Genomic DNA, 22,107 nt, shown 5'->3' with positions numbered 1-22,107 from the left:
TTATAAGAAATATATGTGATTCAAAACTCATTCTACAAAATTAAAATCTACAAATTCATATCAATACGGTAAAAACACCAAATACCAAAGCTGCACCATGGCGTGTCTTAAACTTGGTAAATAACCTTTGCTATGACCTGCTGCAAATATGATGCATAGTCAGACACCAGCTTCTGGCAATGTTCCTGAGGAATTGAAGCCTATTTGTAATAAGCAGTGACCTCCAATTCCCTAGTATTCTTGCAGCTTCTTCAAATTTCAGCAAAGATTTTCTTTGATGTTCAAGTCAGGCAACTATGACAGCCACTTCAGAATGATCCAGGACTTTTTCTGAAACCAAATCTGGGTTTATTTGGAAGCATGCTTGAAATCATTGTCCTTTTGGACAATTCATCTTGTTCTACACATACTGTGGGCATCCAGTGACAGATGGAGCAATGCAGCCATCAGAGCATCTTTGAGCCACCACCATTCTTCATTGTAGGCAGGGTGTTCTTTTCAACATGTGCTTCATTCCTCCTCCTCCAGACATACTACTGATCTAAGGACTTGTAGAGTATCAGTTTGGTTTCATTGGTCTACAAAACAGAATCTCAAACCTCTATGTATATAGTTTTTAGCATATTGGAGCCAAGTTTTCCTGGGTTTTTTTTGGGTGGTGGGTCAATAGAGTCATAAGCCTTGGAGTTTGAGTATGGAGACTCTCAGTGTTTAGTATGCTCTTTACTGTATAAATGCAAACCTCACTCCCTGCTGCTACCAAATTTACTGAAGGTCTTTTGCAGTTGCACAAGACTTTTTGACCACCTTAGGAATATGGTGACAGACGGTCATCACCTCCTCTTTTCAACACATCCAAGTAGAGTAGCCAATGTTTACTTTGAACTCTGCTTCCAACTGTACCTCTAGGCAGTTGTAATGCCTTTCCTTTCTTTAATATCCTTTTCTATATTTGTGCAGGTAGATTTCCATTGGACATTGTTTGGGAGAAAACACTTATATTTGTTGTGTTGAGATATCTACATTGTTATTAATTGATAGGTTTATTACAAACAACGGACACTTTGTAAATTTTACTAATAAATCTGTAATTTAGCTATCCATGTGCTGCCCCTAAACAAACAATAATGTACGGTTCACCCGGACAATAAAATGGCCGTATTTTAGCATCCATGGTAAGATTACACTACCCAGAGCATTGGTCTGTGCACTAACAGATTTCCACGACCATCAGTGAGGCCAAGAATACGGTGTGAACGTGACCTAAGTATTTGGAAAAGAGAATTTCTACATCTGCTGTGATGACATTGGGCAGATCTGGTGTATAAGCGACTGGTTGGCATGTCTGGCCACGATATATTGTTATCCTGCAGAGGTATAAAAAAAATAGACTTTTTAATACAACTGTATAAGTAATGTACAGTGACGCAGTATACTCCTAATGGCACCTTTACGCCACTGTACATAGGCACATGTCCGTCTGCCCTGTAGACCGGGCCTAGCGGGGCCACAGATTCAGCTAAAGTCTAATTACTGGGATCAGGGGAATCATTATCACATAGCAGACTGCATAAATGGAAAAACAAAACATTTCTCATCCAACTGATAGCTCCTAGGAATCGGGAAGTAAGGCGGTGTGTATTATCCTATACACTCCACTAGTCTTCCTGTGGGTTTCTATTTGCTCAGGTTCTAGTTTATTTTCCTTATTGTTTTATGATTCACATGTGGCTCATTAAAGATGCCAATATCCATGCAGTGCTCAGTCCTAGACATTACCTTCCTCTGGAACCACCAGTGCGGATGTATGAGGACCTGGGACGGAATGGAAGACACATCTGTCCATTAGGAGAGGGACCGGACTCCCCACTAGGTGGCGCTCTATCACAGGCAGGTGAGGCGGCTTTCTTTGTGTCCTGTGAGACAGTACCCGCCAGCAGCACTAGGTGGCGCAGCACAGGAATGGCTGAGTAGTGGCGCTGTGGAGTGTACAGACAGTAGCTCCGGACACTGCGCTCCTGCTCCATATACAGCCGGCATTACCTCTCCGGCCGCCGGACTCTGAGCCCGGCCTCCGCCCTGTGCAGGTGGAGCTGCGCTACTGACAGGAGGAGCTGAGCCAAGCAACGGGACACTTCACTGTGGAGCTCAGCATGTCCTGCCCGCCGCCCGCCCGGAGCTGTCACAAGTGTGTGCGGTAATCACTCTACAAGCCAGAGGACTCACCCGGATCACAGGTAGGAAGCCAGCAAGGCAGTGCCACTGCACCACAAAGCCCAGCACACCCTCCAGCACTGCACATCCCAGCACACCCTCCAGCACTGCACATCCAGGACACACTCCAGCACTGCACTACAAAGCCCAGCACACCCTCCAGCACTGCACTAGACAGCCCAGCACACCCTCCAGCACTGCACATCCCAGCACACCCTCCAGCACTGCACTACACATCCCAGCACACCCTCCCAACACTGCACTACACATCCCAGCACACCCTCCAGCACTGCACTACAAAGCCCAGCACACCCTCCAGCACTGCACTAGACAGCCCAGCACACCCTCCAGCACTGCACAGCCCAGCACACCCTCCAGCACTGCACATCCCAGCACACCCTCCAGCACTGCACATCCAGGACACACTCCAGCACTGCACTACAAAGCCCAGCACACCCTCCAGCACTGCACTAGACAGCCCAGCACACCCTCCAGCACTGCACATCCCAGCACACCCTCCAGCACTGCACTACACATCCCAGCACACCCTCCAGCACTGCACAGCCCAGCACACCCTCCAGCACTGCACATCCCAGCACACCCTCCAGCACTGCACCACACATCCCAGCACACCCTCCCAACACTGCACTACACATCCCAGCACACCCTCCAGCACTGCACTACAAAGCCCAGCACACCCTCCAGCACTGCACTAGACAGCCCAGCACACCCTCCAGCACTGCACAGCCCAGCACACCCTCCAGCACTGCACATCCCAGCACACCCTCCAGCACTGCACATCCCAGCACACCCTCCAGCACTGCACAGCCCAGCACACCCTCCAGCACTGCACTAGACAGCCCAGCACACCCTCCAGCACTGCACCACAAAGCCCAGCACACCCTCCAGCACTGCACATCCCAGCACACCCTCCAGCACTGCACCACAAAGCCCAGCACACCCTCCAGCACTGCACCACACATCCCAGCACACCCTCCAGCACTGCACCACACATCCCAGCACTGCACCACACATCCCAGCACACCCTCCAGCACTGCACCACACATCCCAGCACTGCACCACACATCCCAGCACACCCTCCAGCACTGCACCACACATCCCAGCACTGCACCACACATCCCAGCACACCCTCCAGCACTGCACTACACATCCCAGCACACCCTCCAGCACTGCACCACAAATCCCAGCACACCCTCCAGCACTGCACTACACATCCCAGCACACCCTCCAGCACTGCACTACACGTCCCAGCACACCCTCCAGCACGGCACTACACATCCCAGCACACCCTCCCAGCACTGCACTACACGTCCCAGCACACCCTCCAGCACGGCACTACACATCCCAGCACACCCTCCTAGCACTGCACTAAACATCCCAGCACACCCTCCTAGCACTGCACCACACATCCCAGCACACCCTCCTAGCACTGCACCACACATCCCAGCACACCCTCCCAGCACTGCACCACACATCCCAGCACACCCTCCCAGCACTGCACCACACATCCCAGCACACCCTCCAGCACTGCACCACACATCCCAGCACACCCTCCTGCACTGCACTACACATCCCAGCACACCCTCCTGCACTGCACTACACATCCCAGCACACCCTCCAGCACAGCACTACACATCCCAGCACACCCTCCTAGCACTGCACCACACATCCCAGCACACCCTCCTAGCACTGCACCACACATCCCAGCACACCCTCCAACACTGCACTACACATCCCAGCACACCCTCCAGCACAGCACTACACATCCCAGCACACCCTCCTGCACTACACATCCCAGCACACCCTCCAGCACTGCACCACACATCTCAGCACACCCTTAGCACTGCACTATACATCCCAGCACACCCGCCCAGCACTGCACCACACATCCCAGCACACCCTCCAGCACTGCACTATACATCCCAGCACACCCTCCAGCACTGCACTACACATCCCAGAACACCCTCCTGCACTGCACTACACATCCCAGCACACCCTCCTGCACTGCACTACACATCCCAGCACACCCTCCTGCACTGCACTACACATCCCAGCACACCCTCCTGCACTGCACCACACATCCCAGCACACCCTCCAGCACTGCACTACACATCCCAGCACACCCTCCAGCACAGCACTACACATCCCAGCACACCCTCCTGCACTGCACTACACATCCCAGCACACCCTCCTGCACTGCACTACACATCCCAGCACACCCTCCCAGCACTGCACTATACATCCCAGCACACCCTCCTGCACTACACATCCCAGCACACCCTCCAGCACTGCACCACACATCTCAGCACACCCTCAGCACTGCACTACATGTCCCAGCACACTCTCACAGCACTGCACCACACATCCCAGCACACCCTTCCAGCACTGCACTATACATCCCAGCACACCCGCCCAGCACTGCACCACACATCCCAGCACACCCTCCAGCACTGCACTACACATCCCAGCACACCCTCCAGCACTGCACTACACATCCCAGAACACCCTCCACCACTGCACCACAAATCCTAGCACACCCTCACAACACTGCACTACACATCCCAGCACACCCTCCAGCACTGCACTACACATCCCAGCACACCCTCCAGCACTGCACTACACATCCCAGCACACCCTCCAGCACTGCACTACACATCCCAGCACACCTCCAGCACTGCACCACAAATCCCAGCACACCCTCACAGCACTGCACTACACGTCCCAGCACACCCTCCAGCACTGCACCACACATCCCAGCACACCCTCCACCACTGCACCACAAATCTCAGCACACCCTCCAGCACTGCACTACACATCCCAGCACACCCTCCCAGCACTGCACTACACATCCCAGCACACCCTCCCAGCACTGCACCACAAATCCCAGCACACCCTCACATCACTGCACCACAAATCCCAGCACACCCTCACAGCACTGCACCACAAATCCGAGCACACCCTCCCAGCACTGCACTAGACATCCCAGCACACCCTCCCAGCACTGCACTAGACATCCCAGCACACCCTCCCAGCACTGCAGTAGACATCCCAGCACACCCTCCCAGCACTGCACTAGACATCCCAGCACACCCTCCCAGCACTGCAGTAGACATCCCAGCACACCCTCCCAGCACTGCAGTAGACATCCCAGCACACCCTCCCAGCACTGCAGTAGACATCCCAGCACACCCTCCAGCACACTCTCCCAGCACTGCACTACACATCCCAGCACACTCTCCCAGCACTGCACTACAAATCCCAGCACACCCTCCATCACTGCACAACACATCCCAGCACACCCTCCCAGCACTACACGTCCCAGCACACCTTCCCAGCACTGCACCACAAATCCCAGCACACCCTCCCAGCACTACACTACACATCCCAGCACACCCACCTGCACTGCACCACAAATCCCAGCACACCCTCCAGCACTGCACCACAAATCCCAGCACACCCTCCAGCACTGCACCACAAATCCCAGCACACCCACCTGCACTGCACTACAAATCCCAGCACACCCTCCAGCACTGCACCACAAATCCCAGCACACCCTGCAGCACTGCACCACAATCCCAGCACACCCTCCAGCACTGCACCACAATCCCAGCACACCCTCCAGCACTGCACCACAAATTCCAGCACACCCTCCAGCACTGCACTACAAATCCCAGCACACCCTCCAGCACTGCACTACAAATCCCAGCACACCCTCCAGCACTGCACTACAAATCCCAGCACACCCTCCAGCACTGCACTACAAATCCCAGCACACCCTCCAGCACTGTACTACACATCCCAGCACACCCTCCAGCACTGTACTACACATCCCAGCACACCCTCCAGCACTGCACTACACGTCCCAGCACACCCTCCAGCACTGCACTACACGTCCCAGCACACCCTCCAGCACTGCACAACAAATCCCAGCACACCCTCCTAGCACTGCACTACGGATCCCAGCACTGCACTACAAATCCCAGACTACCCTCCTAGCATACCATCTTAACACTACTACAAATCCCAACACACCCTTCAGCACTGCACTATAAAGCAGTATATCCTCCCAATACTGCACTGTAAATCTTAGTTTTTACAATTTATTCTGTGCACTATAAGTCTCAAAATATCATGACAGCCCTTGCATCTGTACCTGCAGTTTTACTGTATAGTCTTAGCTTTTCCACATTACCAGTAATGTTATGTACTACAAGTCCCAGAATATCCTCCTGGCTGGCTCTATATATCCCAATACCGCCATTCTCCCCCACATCTATGCCCCACACTACAAGTCCGAGTGCTTGTAAATGGCCGTTCTAGCCAGCACTGGTGAGGTGTTGTTTGCCCTCGCAGGCGAGGCGTGGGGGTGCCCCGCAGGCGAGGCGTGGGAGTGCCCCCGCAGGCGAGGCGTGGGGGTGCCCCCGCAGGCGAGGCGTGGGGGGTTCCCCCGCAGGCGAGGCGTGGGGGGTGCCCCCCGCAGGCGAGGCGTGGGGGGTGCCCCCCGCAGGCGAGGCGTGGGGGGTGCCCCCCGCAGGCGAGGCGTGGGGGGTGCCCCCCGCAGGCGAGGCGTGGGGGGTGCCCCCCGCAGGCGAGGCGTGGGGGGTGCCCCCCGCAGGCGAGGCGTGGGAGTGCCCCCGCAGGCGAGCAAGTTTCCTTCTCCACTCATGGGCTGGCCCGCGTCTATTACAGGGTCCTGGTTTTTGGTTACTTTCTGCTCTCACTTATGGGGTGACGTCTGACCACAGATCAGCTCACGTCACACCTTCCACCTTCCCAGCCCGGCGTGCACCGCTACATGGACTTTTCCCACTTTCATCTGTCATCCAGTAGGGCTCCACTCTCGTTTCATTATTTTTAGCACAAACCTGAGAACAAACTTTCTTTTTAGCACAGATTGGTTTTCCTTCATTACACAAGGAGGGAGGAGGGCTTGTATTGTGAGGTGCACTGTCAAAAATGAGGAACCACTGGTTTGTGAAAGCATTTCATGGGAAATCTGCTGCCAGGGTGTACTTATTATGCCGGGGTCTTTATAGAGCAAGTGAAGGTGATTTATTCCTTTCTTTTATTGTACTGTATGAAGTTTCTGCACTATTGGCTGTGGATATCTGAGCTCTAAATGTAGTAAAATGCTCAGGCTTTGTTGTGAAATCGTCCTTGGGTTACACAGATTTGCACTGCCATCCATCTAAACATTACAGATGATGATTGCCGTTTGTAATCCAGTGGGATATGTTCATCTTCCTATTGATTTTTCTTCTTGTATTATCGGAGAGTGTAAATAAGGATCATAATTCTCATTATTGGAGCATTGTGTAATGTTGTGAATGTGGCTTTGAAAAAAAATACCATCACATCTAATAAAACAATTCCATATAGTCACGATGCAGATTTCCAAATGGTTCCGTGTATACCCGTATAAGAGTATCAATCGATCTGCTGATGGGATAAGAATTGTGTAAACTTAAGCAAACATGCAGAGTATCATGTACTTACTGAAGATTTTAATTTTACGCTCATGTACTGATATGAATAAGAAGGTAATGAACTTGTAGAATGTTTCTGTTTATTCTTTTGTTACATTGTTACAAACTATCCTGAAGTTGTGATGTGGTCAGCTGAAGTGCTGAATTCTGTTGTCTCACGGGTGAAGCTAAGAAGTTTTGTTCTTTAATCTCTAAAATATGTGATTTGGCCGGAGATGTTAGGAGTCCGATGAGTATTAAATTCAGTGCCTGACATTATCTCTTTTCTAGGAATGGCAGATTGCTGGGGGTTCCATGACCTTCATTAGGATTTTGGTGGCTTTTGAAGAATGAACAAACGTTGCTATGGAGGCAGAAAGTGAGGTGGAGTTTCCCAGTGATGTTAAGTTTGTTCCATTGTGGAGGAAAGCTAATTCTCATGTATCGCACGGAGAGGGACTCTTCTACAGCCCCAGACCAAGACCACAGTCTTATCAAAGTTCCAATGGATTGCTTATTACTGACTTCCCAGTGGAGGACAAGCAGTGTTTTACAGTGACTCAACCTGCCGAAAGGATTACAAGTTCTCCAGAGAGTGGGATACATCTCCAAGGAGGAACTTACTTACACCGTCCTAATGGGAAGTTACATCCATCATCATCCTTATCGTCCCTGGAATATAAATCCTCGTCCCCAAGTCGCAGGCGTTCATCTCAGGTCTTAAAAGTGGTTTCTAATAATTCTATCACTTTTACTAACGGTGACAACCTTTCTTCTCCAAGCCCAAAACCAATGCTTCCTAGGAGGACATCTAGCAATGTTACACTGACGCCTGACCAGGAGAAAATTGTGTTTGGATCCAGTGCTGCACCGGTATCTAATGGGATGGTCACCACCAATAATGGCAGTCAATCTAGGATAACACAGGACACAGATCTTTATATTTCAGATTATTTCCCTTGTTCTCCAAAATCTCCTGTAGAAGAAAAACAGCCTCTGCAAAGAGTCGCATCTAACCCAGAAAGACAGTCCATCATTCTGAGTACAAATAGTGCCGTGTCCCTCAAAGTAGGGGAGCGACAAATCATTCCCAAAGACTTGGCCTCGGATGTAAAGGTGGCGGCAAATAAAAATAGCGCACAAAACAGTCAGAATATGGAGCCCAGCAGAAGGTTGCTTAAGACTCGGAGCATGGTAGAGACCACTACAGGTGGACGGGTGGCCAGTACGGAAGATGGAGATCCAGACACTGAAAGCCCAGGCTCACTGCGGAGAGGGCTGAGGTCCACCTCGTATCGAAGGGCGGTTGTTAGTGGTGTTGATTTTAATAATTCAATAGATAGAAAGCAGAATCATAGAATGTCTCAGCCAATTCTCAAAGCTGTGGTGGAGGATAAAGAACGATTTTCAAGTTTGGGAAGAATAAGAGTAAGTAGTTCTGTCAATGTTTCCATAATATTTCTTTAGATTACTGAATTTTGTTACTTTAGACGTTTAAAGGGGATATGACCCGTCTTCTGACAGGTGATGGGATTTATTTTTCTTCTGCATTTTGCTTTTCCTCTGCTGATTTTTCTGCATATATTTAAGTGATAATTGTGTGTTGACGGCACTGATTGGCTGTCAGATGGTTTCGGGACTTACTGTATTTTTCGGACAATAAGACGCACCCTGGTTTTAGAGGAGGAAAATAGGAAAATTAAAATTTTAAGCAAAAAATGTGGTCATGACACACTGTTATGGGGCGAGGATCTGCTGCTGACACTATTATAGGGGTAATGTCCCCAAATTCTCTACTAAGGTACCCCATCCTGTTAATGATCCTCCTGCCTTGTGTATATATTTATGTCCCTCATCCTGGTATAGCCCCATCTTACTATATACTAACATCCTGGTATGTGCTTCCATTCTGCTATATACCCCCATCATCCTGCTCATATACCCCCATCATCCTGCTCATATACCCCCATCCTGCGGCACACACAAAAAATAAATAAACGTTTACACTCGCCTTTCCTCGTTCCACGCAGCGTCGCTCCTCCTCCCGTCTGTGTTGAGCCGGCCTCGTTCCCTGCAGCACCGCGATGTCCTCCAGTCTGCCGACGCGACTGTGAGGACACACGTGCGCACAGCGATGACATCATCGCTGTGAGCACCGCTAGTCTCCAGTCCACACAGCGCGGCTGGCAGACTGGAGGACATTGCGATGCTGCAGGGGAATGGTGAGTACATTTATTCACTGCACCCCGCGCTGATGATGATGCATGGGGGGCAGTGAATACAGCCGAGCATGATCCAGGCTGTAGTTGCCAGGGGTGATCATGGCCGGCTGTTAATTATGCGCACGTCCCCGCCCACATGTCAGTGCCAGCTTCAGCACTGAGAGATGGGCGGGAGGATGGGCGTGCATATGTAATGAGCGGGCCCACGTGGTCATGGCAGGCGCTGCTGCAGCCTGCTCGTGCCCCCAATGACCCACTCCACCGCAGCACCCTCATTCTCCGCAGCCATGCCCTACATTCAGACCATTAGACGCACCCCCCACGTTCCCCCAACATTTGGGGAGAAAAAAGTGCGTCTTATGGTCCGAAAAATACGGTATACCTAGATGTTAATTTATTACACCAATAGAGGGACAGAGTTCCTACGAAAAGATGTTGCAGAAAAGCTATATGATGGATAATACATTTACAGAACAAGACAGGCATGCGACTGATTATCATCACAGTGGAGAACGGGGTACATATAGTGCCAAGATTTGGGGAGGGGCATTTTTCAATCAAAAACAAGAGCTTGGTAATCACAGGGAAAAAACAAGCAGCACGTAAGATGGCTTGTCAAATTGTTGAATAGTTCTTCCAGAAGTATCATACGCTATCTTTGATAACAGAGCACTCAGCGTTAAAACAAGAGTACAGGGATGTTATTATATTAAGTATAACAATGTTAATTCATGGATTTGAGTAAGACCCAACTGTGAATTGATTTGAGGGAGATAATGGAGGCCCCTTATGGTAGAGGTCGTAGATGCTCATCAATTTTGAAGGAAGGGTGTTGTTAGCGTATAAGCACACAATGTTTTTTTCCTTCCAGTTTGGAGTGAGTCCGCTTTGAAACCCACCTGAAAAAGCGCTAACTAAACTTTGAACCAAATCAACACGTTCATTTCTATGTAGAAACGACTTGCTGTTCATATGTCAGTTTTTTTTAGTGTCTTCTAAACGCTTCAGATTGGTAAAGATGCAGAGCAATTAAAAATGAGTGACCTGACCATTCTTCAGGTGTCTTTTGATCTATACGTTACAATAGAAATCAATGGAAAGGCTCAAAAGATGCCCGGGAATCTTTTGAGTGCTTTTCTGGCTTTTTTGCATGAAAAATTGTTGACAGTTTCTACATTGATGAATGAAGGGTTTTTTTTTTTTTATTATAAAAAAAGTCAGAAAAATGCCAGTAAAAAGATGCATGAAAAATATGTCTGCACATACCCTAAGTAAGTGTAAACCAGCATTGGAGGAGCCGCTGTGATTTTGCTGTGTCGCTTGAAAAGATAAACCTACTTGTTAGATGAATATTGACCAAACCCACTAGAGGACACAGACCGAAAAGAGCGCTGTGCAGAAATATGTGGGCTCTTCTCAGCCCAATAACTCATCAAAATAAAGAATCCCACCTGCTTTGGAAGTAGAAATGGGCCCCCTTACCTCAGGTTGCACCAATGATATGAACAATCCTGGCTAAACCTGCTGACTTTCTAATCTCTATTTAGATGTACAGACTTTTTCCAAATTACATCCTTTGGGGGTGAATGAAAATTTGGCTATGTTGGACTTCAACATGACCCCTCCAAGGGAGATAAACTGTCAACAGAGGTCCCTGTTAACGGATAATTTCTCTCTGGCTTAATCACTTACCGTATATAGCGCCATTAGTTCCACAGTGCTTCACACACATCATCAATATGCCTTTAAATGTTTAGCTTATCTTCTTACCTGTACTGGTGAACACTTGACATGTCAGATGTTTTCTTCACTTTAAGGAGTTCTCCAGACGGGAAAACATATTTTGAAAAGTGCTTAAAAGTTTATAATATGACAAATGATTCCATACCTGCTTTACCGAGCCTGCGCTGATTCAAGCACCAAGCAAATATTTTGGTTTTTATTTCACCTCTGGAGTGGTATCATCATTTCATGTTCCCTGGTCCTAGTAGTATATTTACTAGCCACCATCTTTTTCTGTTCTTTGTGCCACTTGGGTTGTCTTCTGCTGGTTGTAACTAGCCGGATCCAGTGTTTGCTGGGTGAGCTGGAGGTCACTTCTGAATGTAAGTCTATGAGAGTCACAGGACACATGTATGAGGTCTCATTCACACACTAGTATTTTTGATAGTGTTTCATCAGTATTTGTATGCTAAAACACAGACTCTACTCCTGGCTTGTTAACTCCATTTAGTCCACAAGGGGTTAATTATGGGCCAATTTGGCTAGACAACCCCCACCTATTCAAATAGCTATATATATATACTGTTTATTTTTCACTTTTTTTCTATAAACCTGATGAAGAGAGAAGGTTGCGCTCGAAACGCGTTGATTTGGAATAAAGAATTTCCATTTGATCCAGTTCGTGACAGCGCATCTCCATCGCCAAAGTTTTTTCTTTCCTCTCCTCTACTTTTGGCTTTGGCATACAAACCCTGATGCAAAAATGCTGACATATGATTAAGGATTAAGTGATACCACTGTAGAGGTGAAATAATTAAAGCTTGCTGGAGTGGTGCTTTAAGTCATGAAAACTTTTTTTTGGTCAACTCACTTAGCTTTTTGCAATGAAGTCCCAACCTGAATTTGGTGTCCGCCACAGCCACGATCTTTTTTTTTTTATTGAAGCACCACTCCAGCTTTTTTTTTTTTTTTTTTTTTTTTATTTAAATATTTGAGTGGTGTTTTAGATCTAAGTCCTCTGGCATCTTCATCTTCTATTGCCGCTGGCTCAGTCGGTCTTCTTCCATTTGTGACTTGCCAGTAACTTCAGTTTTTCATGAAGTGGCCAGAGGTCACAACTCAATGAATCCCTAAGGCAGCCGCATTCTGGCATTGTTCTGGCTCTTATAGAGTTACATTGAGTGCTGGTGCTGTAACTTCTGACTTCCAGCCAATCAGAAGTTACAATCACAAGATGGCACCGCGGGACGGACCTGAGCGGCGTCGGTGAAAAGTGAAGGCACCAGAAGGTGAGTGCCACTCAAGCGCTGAAGAGAAACAAAAGTTGAAGTCCCTTCACATGATTTAGTATTACTTGCACTGCTGTCTGTACGATTAGCAGTCTCACCTTATTAGTAGAAGCATTGTCTAGTTATCTAAAAAAAAAAAAGTATGTGAGAGGCATCATATACCAGGAGTCCCAATGTCCGTTCCCTGCATGTCAACCATTCATATTTTTTACACCATTAGTTTCCTATCATTTTCTCTCACGGTGTCTTAGAGATGTCTGAGGATACTCCTACTCTAAGTACATTGTGTATGTAGTCGGAACTGTCCTCATGCACCATTCCTGGAGGCCTGCTGGTCCTGTAAAACATTGATCCTGTGTGTTATTTACTGTATATACGTTTTGTCTCAGATTTCCATAGTTGGATCCACACTATAATTTCCACATTTATAACTATCTTTTCTTTTTTTTCTTGTTTTCTGAAGCGCAAAATTCTACGAGGACAAGGAACATTCGACGGGGAAGGTATGTGAAAGGGATAAATTTAAGGAACATTAGTTACTTGCAGCAATAAAGGCTACCTATAACAGAAGCAACCTAACCACCCTCAGCTAATGGCCGCTTTGTCTTCTCGCTGCAGCATTTACACTTAATAACTTTACCTGCAGAATGAAAGTTGTCTATATTTATTGCGCCGTTCCCATCAGATTGTTCAATGTGGTTTCAAGTTGATTCATTTTCACTGCTGATGGCCAATATATGCACAGCTCATAATGGAGGGTACGTCGCTCTGGCCGGCGAGCCGCCTCCTTCCTAAGGGGGCGGGTCGTGCAGCGTCACAGCGTCGTCACACGGCAGGCGGCCAATAGAAGCGGAGGGGCGGAGATGAGCGGGACGTAAACATCCCGCCCACCTTCTTCCTTCCGCATTGCCGGTGGACGGCGGGCACAGGTAAGGAGATGTTCGTCGGTCCTGCGGCTTCACACACAGTGCTGTGTGGAGCTGCAGGAACGACAAACAACATCGTACCTGCGGACGCCTCGACATTATAAAAATGACCGACGTGACACAGATCAGCGATTTTTGACTGTTTCACGCTCGATAATCTTCTCTCCTAGGCTTTACACGTTGTGACGTCGTTACTGGCGCCGGATGTGCGTCACTTTCGATTTTGACCCGACGATATCGCAGTAGTGATGTCGCAACGTGCAAAGTATCCCTTACTCCTGAACGATCTGCGTGAGCAGAGAGCACGGTGTGTGCTGACTTATCAGTAAGTATATAAGCGAGCACAGTGCACTGTATCCACATCACTAGCATAGGGAGCCAAATCAGATAATGAGACCTGAAGAGAATCTAAAAGTAATTCAGAATAATGAAAAATATATACTTATGTGTAAAAAAAAAAAAAAAAACCAAACCCTGAAAACATTCACTATGAGTCTTTTGCCTATAAATTGAAAAAAAATATTATCTACATTAGTTTACTCCATCACTGGAGATTCTCTCTGTTTTAGCTGTGGTAGTAATGCACCACGTTTGCAGACTGGTGGGTAAAATTGCCTGCCTCAACAGAAACGAGAAGCTTTGGTGTGGTCACCCTCTTCCTTCCTAACATATTCACTGACGGCCGCACAAGAACAGAGTATAGAAGGTTTATTAGGGAATATACAAGGTCTCGTTCTACTCCATAATGTGAGTGGGAAATATTTTAAGTTCTGTTAGTCCTGAATTTATTAGATTTCATAGTGTACATATATTCCCAGTGTGTTACTTCTGTGCTGGGCAGTGCTGGTGATTCCAGTGGTAGTTACATAGGGACACCACATACCTTCCCTTCTTTAGTTTTGTTTTAGCTTTACTCCATATTGTGTGACAGCTTGGTTTACTGTTAGACGGTGGCACTGTGGAGCATCATGTTCAGTGCCTGAGCTGATGCGCTTAGATTCTGTGTAATTGTGAAACTCCCTGCAGACACTGAGGAGACTCGCACAGCCTCCGCTCCTGCTTCTACTAGTAGAAAAAAATCAAGTATATTCCCTGAGACCTGGCTTTCTTGAAATATCCCAACATCTGTGTTACAGACATCAGATAGTGCCAGGGTTCATATAATTCATATGTATGATTATCAGAAGTCTCCCGTTCAACGGAAGAGGGAAAACTGCAGTACACATTAATGTCCACTAACATGTGCGTAGCTGCGGTATTCAGTTCCATACCATCCTGCTGCTGGACCAGATTTCCGCTGATCGGTGGTGGGTTTCATATTGACCTATATTGTGGTATGTCAACAGTAGTTTAGTGGACAAATCTCTAACATGGAAAGGCAAGCATAGGCAATTACATTTTCCAAAGAATTCTGCTAGGCTTTCTGTAAGTTGCCTTGGTCTCCTTGTTGAATGACATGTATTAGTTGGCCCATGTGGTCTTGTAATGGTCAAAGCCTTCATACACTGAATATTGGGTATTGTGAATATCCATGTGGGAATCGGTTGGAGTTTTTGAATAGTGCATGGCTATATTGGCTAGTAAATCTAGACCTTTGATCACTGATTGGATTCTTTGTTGTAGAAAGAAGACAAGACCTCAGTGTGAACCGAGCCTTATGCTGTATTAAATGTTATGCTCATATCTCTTCTACTCTGCCTGCATAAATTTAGAAAATTGTCAGCAGATCCTGATAATTTTTACCATGATATACCAAAAAATAAATCTGGAAGATAGTCTCAGGCCAACATTAGGTGTCATGGGGAACAACGATCAGGCATAATGGATCTTTGGGTGATCTAATATGCAAACACACCAATGCAAAAGTTTGAGGGCTTGTCTCTTGTCTTTACATGCCGGTTTCACACAGCCATTTATTTTACTTACATATATAAAACTTTTTTTTGTATCATGTATTCATCAAGTTTGATCAGTGTGTTATTTTATAGGCTTGGATGGGTTTTTAGTTTATAGGATAGGCTGAGTTCTTAGTTTATAGAGTAGGCTCAGTTTTTAGTTTATAGGGTAGGATGGGTTCTTAGTTTATAGGGTAGGCTGAGTTTTTAGTTTATAGGGTAGGCTGGGTTCTTGGCTTACAGGGTAGGCTGGGTTCTTAGCTTACAGGGTAGGCTGGGTTCTTAGCTTATAGGGTAGGCTGGGCTCTTAGTTTTTACGCTAGGCTGGGTTCTTACTGTGTTTCCCTGAAAATAAGACCTAGCAGGAGTTTTCAGGGATGCTTAAATATAAGACATCCCCCGAATATAAGACCTAGCCACATTCAATAATGAGGCGTCCATGCAGCGGTAAAAATGTTAGACACTGCAGTACTCTTCATTATAGACAGCGGACATCCCTAAAGAAAGAAGAGAGAAGACCCTGTGACGGAAAACAAACACACACACACACACACACACACACACACACACACACTACAGATCGCATCCACACACTCACCACATCCAACGATATCGCTTGCTTCTCAGCGGCGATACTGTGCAGTGACCTTCTAGGACCTGCCGGAGGATCCCATGTCCAGAAGCACGTGGTATTTCCGCATGTTGTGAGTGTGCGCGCGCGATTTTACCGTTATGTGCGATATCGTGAGTATATGCGATCTGATGTGTGTGTGTGTATGCTGTCTGATGAGTGTGTGTGTGAGTGTATGCGATCGGATGTGTGAGTGTTGGCAGGAGGCAGAAGAGGACAGCATGCAGCACAGCTGCTGGGAGCGCCCACCAGAGAGCACAGGGAGGAATGATGTGAAAGGTGTGTGTGTGTGTGTTCTGATGTATGCAAGTGCCTGCTGGGAGATCACAAGGAGAACTGGGAGCCATACAGATGCTTGGGGAAACAGGCTAGTTTTTCGGCTAGGCTGGATTCTTAGTTTTTCGGCTAGGCTGGATTCTTAGTTTTAGGCTAGGTTGCATTCTTAGTCTTTAGGCTAGGCTGCATTTTTAGCTTTTAGGGTAGGCTGGGTACAGACGGCCATATTGAAAATTGGGCTGGTCACATCCTGAAGCTGATGTAACTAGCTTTATATGCTGTTCAGATGTGCTTGTCTTCATTGTAGATGGGTGCCTTAGCTGCCTTTACTGCAAGCATTTCTCTTGTCTGTAAAATGAAGCAGAATAGTGCATTCTGTATTTTATCTATTTTATTTCTTTCAAGACTATCTGTTCATGTGGAAAATCAGCTATGTGCACTTGCACACATGGACAGCCCAAGGATTGATAATGCGTACGGTTACTTTCCATCAGTTTTTCTCGTATTCAGTCTTTTCTTGCACATGGATGCATCTATGTTATTGTTTGTGTACTCACTCAGATTTTCACACATACATTTTCAATGGGTTCTCCCCTCCTCCTCCCCCCCCATCCCCTTCTACCTTCTTGTTCTTCTTACATCCCCTTTTCTTTATTCCTGAAACCATCTGACAGTGTTATAAGTTGTTAATATATTTAAAGTTTTTTTCTGAGTCCACATTGTCATAATTTGTAAGAAAGTGTCATGATGGTTCCCTACCCATCTGTTGTATTCTAAAATGTTAAATAAAGAATTTTAAAAAAAATAAATAAAAAATTTCAATGGGTTAGTTTGATCCATGACCAAGATTAAAAAAACCCAATATTTTGTTCCCTACAAAAACGTGTCTCGTAAATTGACTATCCACTAACCAGACATGTGAAGAACCTAATGGCTACATGTTCTGACCATGAATGAGGCATAAAATGTGTTTTAAAATCAGAGGCGTGGAGGGGGCCTTACTTTGAGGAAAAATGAAGTCATTTTCAACTAATGGATATGGTAGAGCCATTTCTTATGGGGTATATAATTCAGAATGAATCCTTGTTTTTGATGACGAGTTGATTGAGGAAAGGGAGTCAATTTAACACTAGAACTACTGAAGTCATTTTGACTACGTTGCACCATGTATTTCTATATAGGTGTCATGAGTCCAGTAGTTCTAGTGTTAAGGATACATGAAGATGATGTTCAGCCTTGTGACCAAATAGATTTTTCATACCCGCAATATGATATTTTAATAATCCAGAGATAGTGGTACTGTCGCTTTAAGAGACTGATCTTTTTATTGCCTTGTGTTGTAGATATTGTTGCTGTATGAAGTTACACCATGTTTACCTGTAATTGTAGGCAATTGTGACATGATATCGTCTACCTCCTGACTGAGGGAAGTGGCACACACCTCCATATGTATGCAGTGCAGCCTGCGGTGGTGTTTTCTCGGAGGTTGCTAGGCTTTCACTGCTGCCATGCAAACACTGCTGTGAATGTGCACCGTCTAGATATTGGCCGCTTGCCTAAAGAGTAAAGTACAGAAAAGTGACAGTCCAATTTGTCACAATGCTTTTGTTTCTGTTCAGTGCACATGTAGGGTCTCTGGGCTGTACGTGATTTTCTGTAATGACTTCATCCCGCTCCGGTAATTAATAAATCGCTTGTATGATTTCCTATTCCTCTGACCTGAGGCAAAGTGGTCTTTAGCCCACAATAAAACAACCACAATTCCTGTTTCATTTTTCCAGCACATCTCAGAAAATGACCAAAAGTGGTTGCCACGGCAACAGCACAGCCCCTTTTTTTCCCCCCTAAAATCGTCTGAAATGGGCCTCATCTACCAAAGAATGTAACAAAAAAAAGTGGTCGATAATTTCCTACACAACCTTGTCCTTGTCAGGCGGGGTTAGGGAAAAGCAGAGGGACCCGCTCATGATGCCGAATATATTACGTACGGAAACAAACACATTGATTATAGAAAATGGATGAGATTTTTAATATTTTAACACCAAAATAAAGCTGATTATTCCAGCTCTTAAAACCTCTGATAATACGTGTGGTCTGGCACCACTGGGGATACAAACTTTGGCAACCATCCAAATAAATGGCCAACCAATAATATATAGACTGGCAGGGTTCTGCCACAGAAGGCATGGCTCTTCGTGAACAGTCCCCAGTTAAAATTAAGGAAAGTCCCATCACATATATCTCATATCCACAGGATAAATATATTTTTCCGGGGGGGTCTGAACACTAGGCCCCTTCATGTTCAGTATTGTAGAGTTCCAGAGTTCCCCCAACCAGTGCACACTTGTGATACATGTCCATATATTATAACCATATGTCAGTACTGAACTTTAGCAGTTATAAAGCATGTCTCTTTAGACCTATATCAATATTTCTGCCTACTGTGACAAAAACACTCCTGGTCTTATAAAACTGAAACTCGTTATAGGTAATTCAATTAGTTTGTTCATTAGGTGATGAATGGCAACAGGTAAAGTTTCCATAGTCCATTGGCTTATAAACCTATAAAGAAATCAGTTCAAAAGCACTTGAATGGAATCTGTCAGCAGGTTTTTGCTACCTCATCTGAGAGCAGCACAACGTAGGTCAAAAGATCCTGAATCCAACAGTGTATCGCTTAGATTACTGGCTGCAGTCATTCTGACACAATCACAATTTTTAGCTTTATTCCTGTAGCAGAGTCCAAAGAGCTGTCCCACCCACACCAGGCTCTCTCAATAGAGACTGTCCTGCAATGACAAGGGTCCTGCTGTTTAAACAAACATAGCCAATAAACAACAGATTGGACTGTGACAACACAGGCAGCCCTGAGTTATGTGTTAACCCTTGCAGCATGCTGACTTTAGCTTATATTTGCAAAAACCTGCTGACAGATTTCCTTTAAAGGAAAATGATCATTTTTTTTTATTTAGATCAACAACATGATTAAAATTTAAAAATATGAGATTTTAAAATCAGAGGCACAATGGGCAAAGAAATGAACATGGCAGAGAAGATGTAATATAGGCGATAGAATATAATATGTGATATGCAGATCATTTAAAGGAATTTGACTTAAATGCACAAAGATGTCATTGCAAAATGCTATATTATGAAGATTCATGTATTTTTATCACAAGTGGTATAGTAGATAAACCATTGTCAGTGCAACATGTACATTACTTCTATATGGACATGCGGATTAGGGTATAAAACACAAATTGCATAACTATAATAATGCTGCTTTGTCTATCAGAAGATAAAGTGCCTAGTGCCATGTAACATGAACATGATTCTAAACAGTATACATGATTACAGGAGGTGCAAACATGACTCATACCGCTGCCTTCTTCAGGGATAACTACCGTATATATTCTGCATTCGTATCTCATTTCTGTAAAATGATCTGCACTGCGTATCACGTTACCTGTATTTCATCTTCTCTGCATGTCATCTCTTTGCCCATTGTGTGTGTTTTTAAAATCCCATTTTTTTTTCTTATTGTAATCATATTGTTGATCTAAATAAAATATGTATGTTTTCATGTGACTGATTTTGAATGCAATTATTTATAGGTTTATATTATTGTTCTGAGTTTGCACCTGTTATAGAGTCAATCTTCACTATTTTAGTGCTGGTATTTCCTTGTATACTTGTATGATATAATATATATACAGTCATGGCCAAAAGTTTTGAGAATGCTACAAATATTAATTTTTTACAAAGTCTACTGCTTAAGTTTTTCTAATGGCAATTTGCATATACTCCAGAATGTCATAAAGAGTGATCAGCTTAACAGCAATTACTTGCAAAGTCAATATTGGCTAAGAAAATGAACTTTAACCCCCAAAACACATTTCAACATCATTGCATTCCTGCCTTAAAAGGAGCAGCTAACATTGTTTTAGTGATTGTTCCATTAACACAGGTGTGGGTGTTGATGAGAACAGGGCTGGCGATCAATCAGTCATGATTAAGAAATAATGACACCACTGGACACTTTAAAAGGAGGCTGGTGCTTGGTATCATTGTTTCTCTTCAGTTAACCATGGTTATCTCTAAAGAAACACGTGCAGCAATCATTGCTCTGCACAAAAATGGCCTAACAGGGAAGAGTATCGCAGCTACAAAGATTGCTCCTCAGTCAACAATCTATCGCATCATCAAGAACTTCAAGGAGAGAGCTTCCATTGTTGCCAAAAAGGCTCCTGGGCACCCAAGAAGGACCAGCAAATGCCAGGACCGTATCTTTAAAACTGTTTCAGCTGCGGGATCGGACTACCAGCAGTGCCGAGCTAGCTCAGCAATGGCAGCAGGCTGGTGTGAGTGCTTCTGCACGCACTGTGAGGCGGAGACTGCTTGAGCAAGGCCTGGTTTCAAGGAGGGCAGCAAAGAAGCCACTTCTCTCCAGAAAAAACATCAGGGACCGACTGATATTCTGCAAAAGGTACAGGGAGTGGACTGCTGAGGACTGGGGTAAAGTCATTTTCTCAGATGAATCCCCTTTTCAATTGTTTGGGACATCTGGAAAACAGCTTATTAGGAGAAGAAGAGGTGAGCGCTACCACCAGTCTTGTCTCATGCCAACTGTTAAGCATCCTGAAACGATTCATGTGTGGGGTTGCTTCTCAGCCAAGGGAATCGGCTCACTCACAGTCTTGCCTAAAAACACAGCCATGAATAAAGAATGGTACCAGAATGTCCTCCAAGAGCAACTTCTCCCAAATGTCCAAGAGCAGTTTGGCGCCCAACAATGCCTTTTCCAGCATGATGGAGCACCTTGCCATAAAGCAAAGGTGATCACTAAATGTCTCATGGAACAAAACATAGAGATTTTGGGTCCATGGCCTGGAAACTCCCCAGATCTTAATCCCATTGAGAACTTGTGGGCAATCATCAAGAGATGGGTGGACAAACAAAAACCAACAAATTCTGGCAAAATGCAAGCATTGCTTATGCAAGAATGGACAGCTATCAGTCTGGATTTGATCGAGAAGTTGATTGAGAGCATGCCAGGGAGAATTGCAGAGGTCCTGAAGAAGGGTCAACACTGCAAATATTGACTTGCTGCATTAACTCATTCTAACTGTCAATATAACCTTTTGGTACTCATAATTGTCCCCTTTTTGATCACTGGTCCATTGACTTCACTGCTTTTGGTCCACGTGTTGGTGAATGCTGTTTACACTGTACTTTTAGTAATGGTTTTACTTGATTAGTGGGATTAAACTAGAAAACCAAGGGCCGCCACCGGCAGTAGATGGGGACTTGCATCCCTTTCAGTTAGTTAATCGGCGAGGTGCTGGGAGTTGGATCCTCACCATACTAATTCAATGTCCATATGTAAAGATAGACCAGACCTCTATAAACAGGAACTTTTGCTCTGATGTTGTGTAGATTATGCTTT

General features: G+C 45.8%; 1 protein-coding gene across 1 annotated transcript in view; it reads left to right on the top strand.

Annotated features, from left to right (window-relative positions):
- The first annotated feature begins 1,945 nt into the window (after positions 1-1,945).
- Positions 1,946-22,107, top strand: part of ARHGEF26 (Rho guanine nucleotide exchange factor 26) — a 237,484-nt gene continuing 217,322 nt past the window's right edge. Inside the window, exons 1-3 of the mRNA XM_075340721.1 lie at positions 1,946-2,237; positions 7,992-9,128; positions 13,397-13,436. Of these exons, the coding sequence (XP_075196836.1) occupies positions 8,067-9,128; positions 13,397-13,436 (1,102 nt within the window). The 5' untranslated portion in view covers positions 1,946-2,237; positions 7,992-8,066. The remainder of the gene's footprint in view (positions 2,238-7,991; positions 9,129-13,396; positions 13,437-22,107) is intronic.

Source organism: Anomaloglossus baeobatrachus, chromosome 3 (genome assembly GCF_048569485.1).
Source record: "Anomaloglossus baeobatrachus isolate aAnoBae1 chromosome 3, aAnoBae1.hap1, whole genome shotgun sequence".
Lineage (NCBI taxonomy): Eukaryota > Metazoa > Chordata > Amphibia > Anura > Aromobatidae > Anomaloglossus > Anomaloglossus baeobatrachus.
Note: the sequence above shows the minus strand (reverse complement) of the source record. Positions and strands in the feature narration are given on the sequence as shown.